At 39.7% G+C, this 17710-nt stretch overlaps 2 protein-coding genes across 3 annotated transcripts in view; one reads left to right on the forward strand and one right to left on the reverse strand.

Moving 5' to 3' along the window:
- Spata48 (spermatogenesis associated 48) overlaps positions 1-17710 on the forward strand; it is a 231351-nt gene that overhangs the window by 18349 nt on the left and 195292 nt on the right. The gene's annotated exons all lie outside the window — the stretch shown is intronic.
- Positions 173-17710, reverse strand: part of Zpbp (zona pellucida binding protein) — a 153973-nt gene continuing 136435 nt past the window's right edge. For both annotated transcript variants that reach the window (XM_052734501.1, XM_052734500.1), the window contains one exon: positions 173-2958. In XM_052734501.1, the coding sequence (XP_052590461.1) occupies positions 2864-2958 (95 nt within the window). In that variant the 3' untranslated portion in view covers positions 173-2863. The remainder of the gene's footprint in view (positions 2959-17710) is intronic.

The following is a 17710-nucleotide window of genomic DNA, read 5'->3' on the forward strand; positions in this document are numbered from 1 at the left end:
GTTCCTCCTACTCCTATGGCTGGTTCACCTCATGGTATCTAGGAAAGTCTACCTCTAGCATGAAAGCTCATGCTCTGTGTAGGCAAACCTGCTGCTCTGCTGGGAAGGGGGATGAAAGAAACCGGTGCTGGAAAGATGAATAACAACATCTTCTCTCATGGTTACTCCTGCAGTTTTTCAAAGTAAGTTTATTGTTTCCAACATTATGAAAGCAATTCATATCATTGAAGAAATTTTGGGAAACAGAAGGCATAAAAAAAACTCACGCATAATCCTATTACATGAGACAATCACGAGATAAACATTTTAGTGCATTTGTTTAAAACTCAAAATACAAATAATAATAATGCAAACCAATACAGTTAAATATAAAGTTAATTTAAGTTAATTCATTCAATTTGAAAATGTGACAGTCAATTTACTGGCTTGGTGACAGTCGGTCGTACGGAAGGAGGATAGCTTATTACTCTTTCTTGTAGGGCACTTGTGCTAATTGCATCACTGTATATACTGTGACCCTAGTACCACTGGACATAGTATTTCATCTATCTCTGATTTACTTGTGAGAATCTTCAGAAACTGAGATTACTGAACAAACTTAAGCATCTTTATTTCCACACTGCCAAATAAACATATATTACATATTTAATGTAAATATATTGAATACAAAATGGGAATAATTACTTCCCCTTGAATGGTGGTAAAAACATCTTTAGGTGTTGGTAAAATCATCTGATCATATAATTGAAAAGGTATTATACAGGAAGAAATTGTCTTAACATAAACAGAATTACCAGAAACTGCTTTATGACACTGCCCTTTAGAGACAGTTTGCAGCTTTGGGCACATAGTGCCATCATTTTCAACAACAGTCAACACTGCACATCTTATCTGGCATTATAACAGAAGTAACTCTTCTTATAGTTCCTGACATATTTTCATTCAGAGATCTTTAATTGGTATTAAAAAAACCTAACTGTATCATAAGAAGTGAGCTATGGAACTAGGGATATGCTAGTATAACTGAATGTTGAACACAAACAAGCAATGGACTCAAATAACTGTGGTATTACACAATAAAAATGGTTCATTTCGCTATGGGAAACAGGAAAAAGTAGTCATTAATGTCTCCCTTTCTCTTGCTAGTGTTGCCCCCTGCTTCTCTTGCTAAAGATAGCTCTCTTGACCTAGCTTCTTAATTCTACCTTGTTCTGACATAACATTAGTAAGGCTTTGTTGTAAAGTCTGCCTGTATAAACTAGGAACTTAACTCTGATCAGCCTTCCATTGTGTCTACTCTAACCCCAGATCATCTGTGCCTCCAGGTTGGCATGACTCTCCAGACTTACCACCACCATTACAGCTCTACCTCTGCTTTCCAGACTGACAACTGAAAGAACATATTCAATCAATTCCAATATATACTTAAGAAACTGGGATGGCTTCAGGAAGTTTTAGCAAAGGAGACTTGGCGTTTTAGAAGCTACAGAATGTATATGCTAATTAGAGAAAAGCAACTATTTCACCCCAACTATGTTATGCTCACTATGTTGCCTGCCATAGGAAAGAAGGCATCTGAAATACCTCTACTTCTATAGAGGAGCAATCAGATTATGATGATGAAAGCCCAGAGACAGAAAGTAACTGCTATGAGGGCTAACCAAGAACAACCACAGGCCATTTGCCTTCTGCTATTTGTGTGAGAATTTTGAGGCTGTGCTTATCCACAGAGAAATGAAATAGGATATTTTCTAGTTGGCTTAGTCTCTACAAGCCAACAGTATAGCTCCTTGTTAGCTAACCTGTTGCTCAAAGGTGCTGAAATTCCACTGTTTATTCTTTTCATTCTTCAATCATTGTGTTTTAAGACAGGAAATGTCAGGAGCAAAGCAGGCAATGTCTCACAGAGAAGATGCAGGAAATGTGAACCAGGTGATCACTAGGGACTTCAGAAAAGGACACCAAAGTTCCTTGTGAATTTTCCTCTATTTAAATTGTTACAAATTGGCAACTCCTTGTATTCAAATGTGGTATCCCAATGTAAAAGAAGGTATTAGTGGAAGCAGCAGTGACTTCTGGCACACAGTACTCATTTGAATGGTACAGTAAATGAAATGGGATGATTGTTAATTCTTTGTCCTGGAAGTACTGTAAGGAAGACACACCACGTTAGTCTACTGAGAAAATTCTATGGTTGCTCCATTCTAAAATGTCAAGGAGGTAATGTAAGACACTTTTTGAAACAGGATCTCATGTAGTCCAGGCTGTCCTTGGACTTTGAACTCCTAATCTTCCCACCTCTGCCTCCCAAGTACTAAGATTACAGGCCTGTGCTACCAGGTCTGACTTGAAAGTCAATAACTGATAGTTTAAGACAACACACTGACCCACAGGAAAACCCACAGTTTCCATAGGTGTAGGTCTTATGCTAACAAGTACAGTGATGAGACCCAGAACATATTTTTGAAACTGGCTCTGAGCTGTGAAAGGCCAAGCTCAAATAAATAAAGTTCTATTAAGATTAAAGGTCTTAGAATATGATGGCCTGAATCTAGGTGATACATAGTAAAGATAAAATGGGATACTTTTGAAATTCCTGAAAAAATCTTCAACATCACCCAATACAGAACATTTGAACCAGTTTTTAAAATGCAGTGACACCCGAGTCATCTGGTGTCAAATGCAGCTCTAGTATTAATTAACCAAGAAAGATGATACATATAGTACTGGATTGAATGAGGACACCATGTCTTTGTAAATTATGATTATTTAATTTTAGCATAATAGTGATTTATTATAATTTAGCACTTCAAAAAATATACTTTTGTGTTTAATAAACCACTGGGTCGCACGAGGCACTGGCCTATGCGCATGCCTTCGCTCCATACACCATGCTGCTATTGCACTGGAGGCAGTGAGTTCCATCCCGGGGATTGTAGGATCCAGGGCTGCAGATCACTGTGAATAAAACATCAATTCATTAGCAACATTCCCCGGGGCGCCACATAAGTTAACATAATGGTAAGTTGTCACACATGATCTTAATTTTGTTGTTGTTTTAAGTCAGTCATACAGTCCAAGTTGGTCTTGAACTCCTGATCTTCCTAAAGTATTGGGATTACAGGCATACACTATCATGTGACTGATGTTCTGTATTTTTAATTGAGGTAAAATACTAGGATAGAACTTACCACTTTATCCATTTTAAGTATTCCCTTTGGTAGTGTTATGTATACTTGTATGTACACCAATCTCCAAAACACTTTCATGTTGTCAAGCTGTATGGCTATGCCAACTGAGCAACTCTCTAGCATTTTTCCCACCTGCTAGCAACCATCATGGTTCCTGCTTCTCTGAATATGACTACCCAACAGTCCTCATACATGTAAAATGTTTAGCACTGTGAATATGGCCAACATTATCACCTAAAATAATTTTAGTAATCATATACTGTTGAGTTTAAAGGCTGAGTGCATGATCATTGAAGTTACAGCAGAGCTTAACACCCTAGATAAAAGTAACTGCTTACAGGACAGTCCATAAGAACTATGTTTTATGTGTACAAAGAGCCAAGAGCTGCAAGAGGACTGAAGCTTATTTCTAATCTTCTCATTTCTAGTTCTATTTGTATCACTTGATAAAAAGTACAATTTGGGGGAAATTCTTAACTTATCTCAGTTTGATCATTCCTAATCTGAAGACAATGTTATCACAAATACTGCTGTAGCTGTCACTGCCCAGCAGAAGGTTAAAAAAAAGTGCAGAAAGAAACCAAGTTCAAATACCACTGATGAAGCAACCAAGTCTCTAGCCTCCTCTTTCCTTGTTAGCAAAAGAAAAACAGACAGCCAACGTCATAATATTAACATGAAAATGAAAACCAGAAGTGTGATATGAAAAAGCAGGCATTCAACAAATGCTAACTCTGGGCCAAATGTTGTACTCTGGGCAGCTGCCTGTATTGACTGTATCCATTTCAAGTTGGGGCAAGCCTGTCACATGATCCACCAAACCCATTAAGCGGGCTGAGGTCTCTGATAAACCAGATCTTTTTTTTTTTCCCTGTTGCAAGCATTGGTGAATGATTGTACATTATGTTAAAGCATGTTATTATGGGCCATCTAACTTTTCAGTACCATGATTCAGTACTATGTGTTACTACTTAAATCTGCCTCATACTCTACTATGTTATTTTGTGTCATTTATGTTTGAGATGTGTTTTCCAAAAATACAGAAATATTTTAACTGCCTATTCAGAAGAAGTATTCACCCACCATACTGTATTCTAGGGTTCTTCAAGTTACAACAGACAATTTATTGGTAGATTGATATTTCTAATGTGGAAAATGTTGGTTATACAAAGCTAAAACTTTTTTCGTTTAGTAATATTAAGGATCCTTAGACACTTATAAACTTCCAACAATAAAATACAATGTTGCATTGAAAGCACCCTTTCTCTCAAATCACGTATTAACATTTCTTAAAAAACCAATACAGACATGCTGAACAAATATACTAAAACTTCTTAAATCACAATGAAAGCAGATGAAAAATCTACATGTAAATAGATTGCAACATATTTCATACTGATTGTTAAAAACAGAACTGAGAGTAGCATGAAAATATAAAGGGTTCAAGATACAATCAATGATCATCTAATAAGTTTAGAATTCAAATTTGATCGAAAATGCACAATAGCATAGAATCCTTGTCTGGAGCATTCTTTTCTAGTAATGTACATACTAAAACATTTTGTTCTGTTTTTAGAGTTAAGGAAAGTTTTTGAAATATAATTTAAATATAAAGGATAATATTTTCAAAGTACATTTATTGAATTAAATCAGAAGGAAGCATTTGGTGACCAGTACTGACATTAAAAAAGAAATTTAGAAAATAAATTTCATGAACTTTGGACAGGGGATGTCTTAAAAGGGAAAATAAAGTTTACAAAATAAAAGTTATCTTATAATTATACACTAAAATTAAAACTTAATAAAAAGGTATAAAAGCAATAGTCAATGAACAAATGTAGGAAACTATTTTAGATACATTAATTAAAAATATAAAAATTCATATAACTTGATAGAAAAGTATAGAAAAATTGAAAGTTGGTATCTATTATAAAATATTATACAAATGATCAATATTATTTAAGTTGTGTCAGTGAAAGTTTTTAATCATATCAGCAATCTAGGCAATGTAGGCACTTATCAAAATGTACTAAACTGAGAAAAAATTCATCAAAGGGCTATTAGAAAGCACTGGGCCTTCATCCCTTTATGGATACATTAAAAAGCCACTGGCAATTGGCCAAGAGAACACTCACTGCAAGAGAGCTCTGGAAATCAGACACAGATCTACAAAAAAAAAAAACCAAATTAACACAAAATCAAAAAAATTCTATCTTCAAAATGGTGAGAAATTGTATGTTGATTTCAATTACTCTTGTCCCACTCCACCCAGCAACACAACTCTGTGAGGTTATTACATACATCAGAAAAACAAAGCCTACTCAGTCCACAGCCCTAATCTCAGGGCTGTTCTGATTGTATTCTGTGACAGCACAGCTCTGACCTCCAGCCATGGATGCTTTCTGAAAACCACAATTGCAAGAAACTATTGAGGGATGCAAGAGAATCACCTAAGGCCCACAGAAGAGCAAGGGTAAGACTTATAAAAAGCAGGCATTTAAATGTATCCTAGACTATACAGAGAGAAGTAGAAGAAAGAAAGCACAGCATAGAACCAAGGCTGTAAAAGATGATGAACATCAGTAATCATTGCTAAGCAGTAAAAAACAATGACATCATGAAATTGACAGGCAAATGGATGGAGTTATGAAATATCATCCTGAGTGAAGTAACCAAGACTCAGAAAAACAAACATGGTATGTATTCACTTATAAGTGGAAACTAGATATAAAGCAAAGGGTAACCAGACTATAAGCCACAGCTCCAGAGAAGCTAGGTAACAAGGAGGACCCTAAGAGGGATGCATGGTTGCCATGGGAAGAGAAAACAGATGAGATCTCTGGAGTAAACTGGGTGGGGGGCAATAGCGGGTAGGTGATGGGGGATGAGAACATAAGGCAACAGAATGGTCGAGCTGGAACAGGAACAGAGTGGGAGAGCAATGAAAGAGATATCTTGATAGAGGGAGACATCATGGGGATAGGGAGAAACCTGGAGCTAGGGAAGTTCCCAGGAATCCACAAGGATGACCCCAGCATAGACTATTAGCAATAGTGGAGAGGGTGCCTGAGCTGGCCTACCCCGGTAATCAGATTGATGAATACCCTAACTGTCATTAGAGCCTTAATCCAGTAACTGATGTTAACAGCTGCAGAGATACACAGCCAAGCACCAGGCTGAGCTCCAGAAATTCAGCTGAAGAGAGGGAAGAGGGATTCTATGAGCAAGGGGCATCAATATCATAATGGGGAAATTTACAGATACAACTAAACCAAGCTAGTGGGAACTCATGAACTTTAGACCAACAGCTGTGGAGCCTGCATGGGACTGGACTAGGCCCTCTGCATAAGTGAGACAGTTGTGTAGCTTGGTCTGTTTAAGGGGCCCCAGGCAGTGGGATCAGGATCTAGCCCTGGTGCATGAGCTGGCTTTTTGGAGCCCATTCCCTATGGTGGGATGCCTTGGTCACCCTTGATGCAGGGAGGAGAGGCTTGGTCTTGCCTCAACTGAATGTACCAGGCTTTGTTGACTCCCCATGGGAGCCCTTACCCTTTTAGAGGAGTGGATATGGAGTGAATTGGGCGGGGTTGGAGTAGGAAAAAGAAGGGGAGGAGGAACTGTGGTTGGTATGTAAAGTGAATAAAAAATTTCTTAATTAAAAAATAACCAACTATGAGAGATATCACTTCCCACTTATCTCATTAGGATAAACAAAAGGTAGAAGAACCAAACCATAATGGTGGGTAAGCATGATAGAAACTGCACAGTTTTAGTGGGAAGAGGAAATGTTGAAGTTGTGAGAAAAAATCATAGTATGGAGGTTCCTCAAAAAGTGTGTGTATGTGTGTGTGTGTGTGTGTGTGTGTGTGTGTGTGTGTGTGTGTATGTATATATAAATGATGTGACCAAATAATTGAGAGAAGCAACTTAAGGGAAAAAGATTTATTTTGGCTCAGAGTTTCAAAGGTGGAGAAGGCAATACAAGAACACAGTGGCTTGTATCATGGCAACCAGAAAGCAGAGAGTGGGGAGAAAGGTCTAGGATGCCTGTGCCAGTCATAGTCAACTCCTAGTCTGCTTCCCTGCTCCCTTCAGTGCTCTGGGGACTCTAGTCTATGCACACCCCACGTTCAGGGTGGGCCTTTCTGCCTTAGTCCTCTTCTGTAAACACACACAGATATACACGTGTCACCAGTGTGCTTGATGCCTCTGAAATGCTTCTCAGTCAAGTCAGTCAGGTGAAGCCTCACGACTAACCCTTACACAAGCACTACCTAGCCAGCCTCAAGACTAACCCTTACACAAGCACCACCTAGCCAGTCTCAAAACTAACCCTTACACAAGCACCACTTAGCCAGCCTCAAGACTAACCCTTACACAGGTACGATCTAGCCAGCCTCAAGACTTAACCCTTACACAAGCACCACCTAGCCAGTCTCAAAACTAACCCTTACACAAGCACCACTTAGCCAGCCTCAAGACTAACCCTTACACAGGTACCACCTAGCCAGCCTCAAGACTTAACACTTACACAAGTACCACCTAGCTAGCCTCATGAAAACAGTAAAACTGTGGCCAGCAGCTAGGACACAGAGAATGGAAAATTGTTAGTAAATGTATATAAAGTTTTGGTTACAAAGGTGTGTTTGTATATATTAGGTAAACAATCCGAAATTCAAATTAAGAAAACATTCATTTACAATTTAACAAAAGATAACATTGTCAGATAAACTTATTTAAGCTGTCAAAACTTTATATATTTGAAAACTATCAGAAATCATTGAATCACAAATGAAAAAAGATCTACATTCCACATTCATGGATTAGAAGACTTGCTATTGCTAAAACATCAATTACCCCAAAAGCTATTGTTAGATTCAATACAATCAATCCCTATCAAAATTCCAAGGACTATTATCTTCAGAAATAGACAAATACCCCCTAACATTAATTTATAATATCAAAGAAAACCAAATAGTCAAAATACCTTGAAAATGAAAGATGAAGTTTTAAGTCCCAGACTTCCTAATTTTAAAACATAATAGCAAAGTTACAATACTAAGATAGTGTGGCTGAGATAGACATATCATGCCAAGAGAACAGAATACAGACACCAATAATAAATTCTTGCACCAGACCAAATTATTTTCAGTAAGACATTCAATGAAGAAATTGTAATATATTTCAACAAATGGTGTTGCAAAAATTAATATTCACACACAACTAAATGAAGTTGGACTCTTATCTAACTTCATATATAAAATGAATTAAAAATAAATCAAAGACCTAAACTATGAAGTAAATTTAAAAAATCATGCAATTAAAACTTTAGGATGTCAAGCCTCACAAACAGATTACAAAATACGGATAATATCTCAGGTGTTGGGGATAAGGTAGAAGAAATGTGATCTCAGTCACCCATTTCTTCTGTCCTTAACTCTAAAGCCAGAACCACATGGCCAAAGCTGCTAAGTTCTGCTGCTTACTGGGGCTGGAACATGACTCCCTCATTCAGGTACATCTTCACCCACTTTCTGTCTTTCACTACCTAAGCTTTGGTTGTCCCTAAACTCACTCTGTAGACCAGGCTAGCCTCAAACTCAGAGATCTGTCAGCCTCTGCCTTCCCAGTGCTGGGATTAAAATGTGTGCCCCACCACACATCTATCTAAGCTTTTCTTTAGTTCCTTTTCACAAGTTAGAAACTTAGCTGGGTGGGATCTTGACCTGAGCTCACCACTTTCTTCATTACATTATTTAATACATTTATCTCCTTGAACACAGGATTTAGCTCCATCCCACTTCCTGGTGCTCTTTTTCTCCTCAAATTTTACTTTTTGTAATTTACTCTGCTCAGCTTGCTCCTTTCATTTTAAATCTTCTTTAGAGTTACCACTAATATCCATATGACAGAGTATATACTAGGCTGTTTCGAGATTTATATGTCAATGGAATTAATCCAAAACTCTGCATTTTAGCCTTAGGCAGCCTCTTGGAACAAGAGCAAAAAACAGCCACTTTCTTCACCAAAATATCACAAGAATGATCTCTAGACAACATTTCAGAGGAACATTCTTCTCCTCTGAAACCTCTTGAGTGAGACCCCTATAGTTCAAATAACTCTTAGCACCACTGTCTTCCATGCTCCTACTAGTATGGCCTATTAAATAGCGATTAAAGCATTCCACTGTTTTCCAAACACAAAGTATCAAAGTCTAAATTCTTCCAAACAAACACATGGTCAAGCCTATCACAATACCCCAACCCCTGGTACCAATTTCTTAGTTTAGGTTTTTATTGTTGTGAAGAGACACCATGACCATGGCAACTCTTATAAAGAAAACATTTAATTGGGGTAGCTTGCTTATACTTTCAGAAGTTCAGTCTATTAACATCATGGTGGGGAGCAGAGTGACATGCAGGTAGACATGGCTCTGGAGCTGAGAGTCCTTACATCCTTACATAGGCAGGCAACAGAAAGTCAACTGGGTTGACTGAGCATATAAAACATCAAAACCTGCCTCCACAGTGACAAACTTCCTTCAACAAGGCCATATCCATCCCCACAAAGCCACACCTTCTAATAGTATCACTCCCTATGAGATTATGGGGGCAAATTATGTCGAAACTACCACAACAGTATACCAAAAACTATGGGACACAATAAAAGTGGCTTGGTGGTTCTAAGAGGCAAATTCATAGCACTAACTACTTATATCAAAATATCAGAAAGATTTCATATTAGCAACAACAGCACATCTGAAAGCTCTTGAACAACAGAAAGAAATAATACCCCCCAAAAATGGATCACAAGAAATACTCAAACTAGGGGGATGAAATCTAGAAACAGATTTAAAAAAAGTACAGAGAATCAATGAAGTGTTTGTTCTTTAAGAAAATTAATAAGACTGACAAAACCTTAGCCAAATTAACTAAAAGACAAAGAGAAAATATTCACATTAATAAAACTAAAAATGAAAGGAAAAACATTACAACACATACCAAGGAAATTCAGAGAATTATAAGGACATACTTTAAAAATCTGTATTACATCAAGCAGAAAAACCTAAAAGAAAAGGATGACCTTGATATATACTACCTACCAAAGTTAAATCAAGATCAGATAAGTAATTTAAACAGATGTATAACCCCTAGTGAAACAGAAGCACTAATTAAGTCTCCCAACCAAAAAAATGCCTATGGATCCAGCCACAAACTTCTACCAGGCCTTCAATGCCAATACTCTTCAAATTATTCTGAAAAGTAAAAACTGAAGAAACATTTCCTAAGTTTTTATGATATCACTATTACCCTCATATCTACACAAAGACTGAACAATGAAAGAATTATAATATCCCTTATAATCATAGTTGCAAAAATTCTCAATAAAATACTTGCAAAATGAGTCCAATAATAATACATCAAAAACTATCCACTTTCTGAAAAGGACTTCATCCCAGAGATTCAAGCATGGTTCAACATATATAAATCAATAAATGTAATCTACCATATATACATAATGAAAGACAAAAACCTCACAGTCATCTCATTAGATGCAGAAAGGATTCTTAAGTCACTAAGTGAAATCTCTACTGCCAGGAGTAAGTTACATCTTGCTGAGTTGTTGATCAAAGAGGTCCCATGGAAACCCCCAGACATTGCAGGCTATTGCCAAGGCTATTGGTTGCTCTCTACAAACTGATGCAAAATCCCTGTTGCTGAAGACAGCACATATCTCTTTGAATATGGAGAAGTCAATCTGGTGCCTGCCTAGAGCCTTCACCCCTACTCACTGGTGTTTATGGTCCTACTCTACATGTTACAGTAGAGAAAGGCAATCGCCAACCCAGCTACAAACCCTGCAACCAATGGTGACCTGCTGGTGAGATACACTGATGCAATAGTGACACCAACATCACTGGACCTAACAACCACTCTCCGATTGGATGTAAGGCCCACTCCATGAGAAGGAAGCCACGCCTGCTAGGGTGGCCAAGAACCTGAGACTGGATATGACCCAGGCCTCAGAGAATGCCAAATACTACTGTTCTGCTAAAATAACATAGCCATGAAATGATTCCTAATGACATTCTTCTATACCCATAGATCAATGCCTTACTCAGCCATCATCAAGGAGCTTCATGCAGTAGATGGAAACTAAACACAGAAACACACAAATTGATAGTGTGTATAGAGTGAGAGACTTTGGAGCACTCAGTGCTAAATGGGACGCCTTCATCAAACCCCTCCAGTCAGGGTTCAGAGAACTATGCAGAAGAGAATGAAGAAAGACCGTAAGAAGAGCTAGAGGGGGTGGATGATACCAAGGACACGGTGTCTTCCAGACACAACAGTACTAAAGCACACATGAGCTCACAGAGACTGTGCCAGTATGTACCAGGCCTGCACAGGTTCAAGCCAAATGGGGTCCCAGAAGTGAGAGGGGAAAATAGACATGGTCTCCCACCTCTAACCAAGAAGCCATCTGCAATTGATACCTATAGGCAAAAGAAAAAAATAGTTATCTCTAATTGAGTCTCACTGGGTATATCAACTACACTTTAGGGTAGACCTCATGTCCAGGAATAGCTGACCAACATAAAACCAACTCAATAATATTTTTGTAGACTTTTCATCTCATTTTGCTTAATTTGCTCATTTTTCACTTTATTGGCCTTTTGCTTTTATATTTATGATTCTGTTTTAGTGAAGTTTGCTGTATACATTTCTTGGTTTTTATTTGTCTGTTTTTTTAATATATATTTTTATTTTATAATTAACTTAATTTCACATATCAGCCACAGATTCCCCCATCCTCCCTCCTCCCACCCCCCAGCCCTCCCCTCCAATCCACTCCCCATTCCCACCTCCTCCAAGGCAAGGTCTCCCCTGGGGAGTCAGCCCAGCCTGGTAGACTCAGCCAAGGCGGTCCAGTTCCCTCCTCCCTATATCAAGGCTGAGCAAAGTGTTCCAGCATAGGCTCCAGGCTCTAAAAAGCCAGCTCAGACACCAAGGACAGGTCCTGGCTCCACTGCCTGGGGGCCTCCCAAATAGTTCAAGCTAATCAACTGTCCTACTTATTCAGAGGGTCTGGTCAAGTTCTATGGGGGCTCCTCAGCCATTGGTTCACAGTTCATGCGTTTCCACTAGTTTGGTTATTTGTCCCTGTGCTTTTTCCAGTCATGGTCTCAATATCTCTCACTCATACAACCCCTCCTCTCTCTCGCTGATTGGGCTCCTGGAGCTCCACCTGGGGCTCAGTTGTGGATCTCTGCATCCACTTCCATCAGACACTGGATGAGAGTTCTATCATGACAGTCAGGGTGTTCGGCCATCCAATCACTAGAGCAGGTCAGCTCAGGCACTCCCTCAATCATTGCCAACAACTCCAGGGAGGCTCCTACCTAGTAAAGAGGACCCTGAGAAAGACACAGGTATTGCCCAATGACAGAGAAAACTACATGAGCAAACTGGGATGGGGGGATGGGAGGGTAATGGAGGGCAAGGATCGGGGGAAAGAGATCTTAGGGGAGCAGGAGGTACCAGATGGATCAGGATCAGAGTAGGAGAATGGGGAGGGAGATACCATGATAAATGAAGACCCCAGGGGAATAGGAAGAAGCAGAGTGCTAGAGAGGTCCCCAGAAATCCACAAAGATACCTCCACTGTATTTGTCTGTTTTATAAAGAGAGAGAATGGGTGTATGGTTGGATGAGTGTGGAGATGGGCAGAAGTTGGGAGAGGGGAAAAGTATGATCAGAATAACATTGTATAACTGTTTTACATTAAGAAAAAAAATCAATTGAGAAAACTTTTATGACTTGAACTTTGCAATGATTTCTCTCATGGACATCTAAGCCACAACAACAAAAGTAGACTCACTGGACAAATCCTTAGGTACAAATATGAGTTTTTGAAACTATGTCCATTTAACTGAATACTTTCATAGTATCAGGCCTTAAGTTCACTTCTATGGAGGGGGTCTTAGATCCAAATAAAAAGCTGTTGATTACCCTGTAACATTCTTGTCACTATTAAATCAATGTGCGTATCTTGCAGGTCAGTCATTATTACAGTTCAGTGTTCACAACTGGGTAATACTGTTGATGGCTTTTCTCTCCCATCAGTCTACAGAGCTCCATTTTGTACTATAAAAGCTACCCAACAGAAGGGCAGCTTCATTGTCAGTACCAGCTTGGTTTCTCCATGTCCTGTGACCAAAGTATGTGGTGTTATCAACAAGCGGGTCTTACTATCAACTTCTTGTTCCTAACCAACAGAAATGCAAAAATCTGTATTGTTTAGGGATTTCTGGGACCTCCCTAATCAACAACTCAACAGAGTATATATAGCCTACAGCTGGCACTGAGTGTTGGTTTTTGTTTTTGTTTTTGGCAGCATTAACCCTCCACGCCCTACATGGGACATCTATTCCACCTCCTGTCCCTGCTGAGGCTCATGGAACACTGGTTAATAGGAGGTGAAAAGATTGTAATAGAGATCAGAGAAGATTGGGACAAAGTAATATATTCTAGAAACAACAGGGCAAACTGAATTCATGAACTCAAAGCAGCTGTGGTTATTGGTACAAGACCAAGCCAATAAACATCCCAGCATGGAAAGAGTAGCACCATACAATCCCTACACCTAGCTGAGGAGCTACTGGCAACTAATGATTGAAGGGACAGATTCAGTTTTCTTCAGTGGTGTGACCCATAGTAAGTTGTTCATGCTCCAGTTCATGGTATACTGCACTATGTATATATGAACAGCAATAATTGGACTCAATGGGCTATTTAAAAAACAACAACAGCAACAACAAAAACCAGGGCCATATGGACTCGCAGCAGAGTTCTACTAGACATTCAAATAAGATCTATGGCCAGTGCTTCTTTTTTAATTTTTAATTAATTAATTTTTAACATAATTCCTTATTGATTCTTTGGGAATTTCATATCATGCACCCCTATCCCACTTAACCCCCAGTCCCTCCATATCCTCCCCTCACCCCTGCAGCATGCCCCCCATAATTAATTAAAAACAAAACAAACAACAGCAACAAAACCCACCTTGATCCTCAGTCTTTCCAACATCTCTTCATTCCAGTGGTATTGGGAGCTGCAGTGTGTCACACAGTACACCCTTTTGTTCAATCAGCCCCACCAGCAAAATGTTCATAGTCATTGGTCTGGTTCAAGACCTCTGGCACACCATCATCACTGGACCCTCACCCAAACTCCTCTTGGATATCCTGTTGTTGCCCTGACTCATGGAGATCCTGGGGCTATCATTCCACATGACCAGTCCCTTCACATGCTCCAGCAGGACACAGATGGGGTACATGTTAGGGTGGGCCAGCCCAAGACCCAGGATGTAGGTCTGGGTGGTAGCTGAGCTGGTTGGTCCTGGCCACTGGGACTACCTCCTCAGGCGAGGGGCAGAGTCAGCTCTCCTAGGCCCATGCCATCAGTGCCAGCTGTCCCTACATCTGTAGTGAGGCGAGCATCTCTCCTGAGTGCAAAGGCTAGCTCTCCCATGGGGGACAGGGCTAGCTCTCCTTCTGCAGTGTTCAGTGAGGGGCAGGGCCAACTATCCCAGGGCCAGTGAGGGGCAGGACCCACTCAGCAGGGTCCTCAGATTTCAACATGCATGGTTAACCCTCATGGTAACATGGGACATGGACATCATCCCAGACCCCAGCTGCAGCAGGAACACAAACACAGACATGCCCTCAGCAACAGCTTAGGCCTGATGTCACCATGGCCCTGATGGCACCACAAGCCACCCAGGTCAGTATGTCCCAGGTGGCAGCAAGGCCCTCAGACACCAACATGGTCTCAGGTGGCTGTCCAGTTCCCGGGTATCTGCTCAGCCCCCGGTAGCAACAGGAGTCATGGACATCAACACAGACCCTGGCTGCTGTTGGTCCACAGACCTAGACATGACATGTAGTGCTTCTTAATCTATTTTTTAAGAAAATGGAAACAGGAGGAAGACTTCCAAACTCCCTTGATCTAATACCAGAACCAGGTAAAGACACAACAATAAAAAACAAAGTTACAAGCCAATATCCCTGATGAAAACAGACTTAAAAAACTTAAAATTTAGTTGCAAACAGAATATAGTCGTACATCAAAAAGATTATACACCATGACCAACTTGGTTTTAACCCTGAAATGCAGGGATGGTTCAATATACACTAGTCAATAACCATAATAAATTACAATGGACTAAAAAGAAAAATCACAAATGATCATCCTAATTGGTGCACAACAGACCCCAGGTAGCTGAAACAATCATGGGCAAAAATAAAAATGCTGGAGAAATTACAATTCCAGATCTTGTTATATCACATAGTCAGTTCAATAAAAATAATATGGTACTTGCACAAAAACAAAGTAGACCAATGGAATAAAATTGAAGACCCAAACACGAGCTCAAAGACACATTTGAAAAATGGGCCTGGAATCTGAACAGAAATAAAACATGGCTACAAAATAATTCAAAAAATGTTCACTGTCCCTAGCAAATAAAAAATGCAAATTCAAACAACTCAGAGATTTTATCTTACCCCAGTCAGAATGGCAAAGATCAACAAAACAACCAACAAAAAAAGATGGAGGGGATACAAGGAAAAGGGAACCCTCATTTATTGTTGGTGGGATTGCAAACTTGTACAGCCACAATGAAAATCAGTGTGGGAATTCTCAAAAAGAAAAACAAACAAACAAAACAACTACCATATGACATAGCTATACAAGTTTTTGGCATACACCCAAAGGACTCCACATTCTAATGCATAGATACTTGCTCAAGCATGTTTATTGATGCCCTGTTCACAATAGAAAGGAAATGTAAGCAACCTAAATATCCTTCAAGAGATGGATGGATAATGAAAATGTGGTACACACATACTATGGAATACTATTCAGCTGTAAAGAAAATGAAGCCATAAAATTTACAGGTAAATAGATAGAACCAGAAAAGACCATACTGAGTAAGTTAGCTCAGACCCAGAAAGACAAACATGTTCTCTGTCATCAGAGCTCTTAAAGCCAAATTTTCAGATTTGAGTACATATCCTGGAGTAACTGCAGAAACCAGGAAAGTAAGCAGGGACCATTACTGGGGTAGAATAGTTGCATAAAAATAAAGGGGGAAACAGCAGGATACAAATTATAAGATTGGGCAAATGGGAAAAGGCAGGATATTATTAAGGGAAAGGGGGAGGAGATAAATACAGGAGAAGGCATGGGGAGTAAATAGTAATAAGGATGTTTGAAAAAGCCATAAGGAGCCGGGCGGTGGTGGCGCACGCCTTTAATCCCAGCACTCAGGAGGCAGAGCCAGGCGGATCTCTGTGAGTTCAAGGCCAGCCTGGTCTACAGATCGAGATCCAGGACAGGCACCAAAACTACACAGAGAAACCCTGTCTTGAGGGGGAAAAAAGCCATAAGGATCCTCTATCAATTTTCTACCTAAAAAAAAAAAAAAAAAAAAAAAAAAAAAAAAAAAAAAAATCAAATACATTTAAGTCTGTGTAGAAATATGTATAGTTTAAAGAAATTTTTTCTCATTTGGGCTGACAATTCTCCCCCCAAGAGACAAAGACCACATAACAAAAGCCCCAACCCTAGATATAACCCTGTTGTTGTTGTTGTTGTTGTTTTTTAGTTTATTATTGAAAATAGATTCTTCTCTCCTACAATACACCCTGACCACAGTTTCCCCTCCCTCTACTCTTCCCAGCTCTTCCCAACCTCTCTTCTCCCCCAGATACACTCCCCCTCTGATTTCCTTCAGAAAAGAGCAGACCTCCAAGAAACAACAACCAATTATGACAAAACAAGACACAATAAGACAAGGCAAAAGTCCTCATATCAGGCTGGGCAAGGCAACCCAACAGGAGGAAAAGAGTCCCAAGAACAAGCAAAAGAGTTTGAGACAAACCCGCTCCCACTGTTAGAAGTCCCACAAAAAATATTAAGCTAACAGCCATAACATACATGCAGAGGACCTGGTGAAGTCTTCCAGGTCTTGTGCTTGCTGCTTCAGTCTCTGTGAGCCCATATGAGCCCTGCGTAGTTGATTCAGTGAGACATGTTCTCCTGGTATCCTCCGTCCTCTCTGATTCCTAAAATCTTTCCTTCCCCTCTGGTGAGTTGTTGATTAGGGTTGTATAAGCGACTCCTCAAACTTTACAGGTATTGCTATTGCCCTTGGTTGTCTTCCAGAGGTGGAAGGTTCAGAACAAGGCCCAGAGGACCCTGAGCTAGAGCTGACCTGAAAGCTTCATCCCTGAGGACTAGCTTTAATGGCACCACATGGTACCATGCAAGCTTCCAAAGGAGAATAGCAACCAACATACCTACCCAGCTATGGCATCTATATGACCACTACAGCACAATAACAATAAAGATGTAGGAGTGGCCATAACCAACGACTCTCTAATTGGACTGGAGACCTGCTAACAAGAGGGAAAACATGCTAGAAATCTAGCCAAATACCTGGGGTAGTGA

The sequence above is a fragment of the Peromyscus californicus genome, unplaced genomic scaffold (genome assembly GCF_007827085.1).
Source record: "Peromyscus californicus insignis strain IS unplaced genomic scaffold, ASM782708v3 Scaffold_13__1_contigs__length_99412109, whole genome shotgun sequence".
Classification (NCBI taxonomy): Eukaryota; Metazoa; Chordata; class Mammalia; order Rodentia; family Cricetidae; genus Peromyscus; species Peromyscus californicus.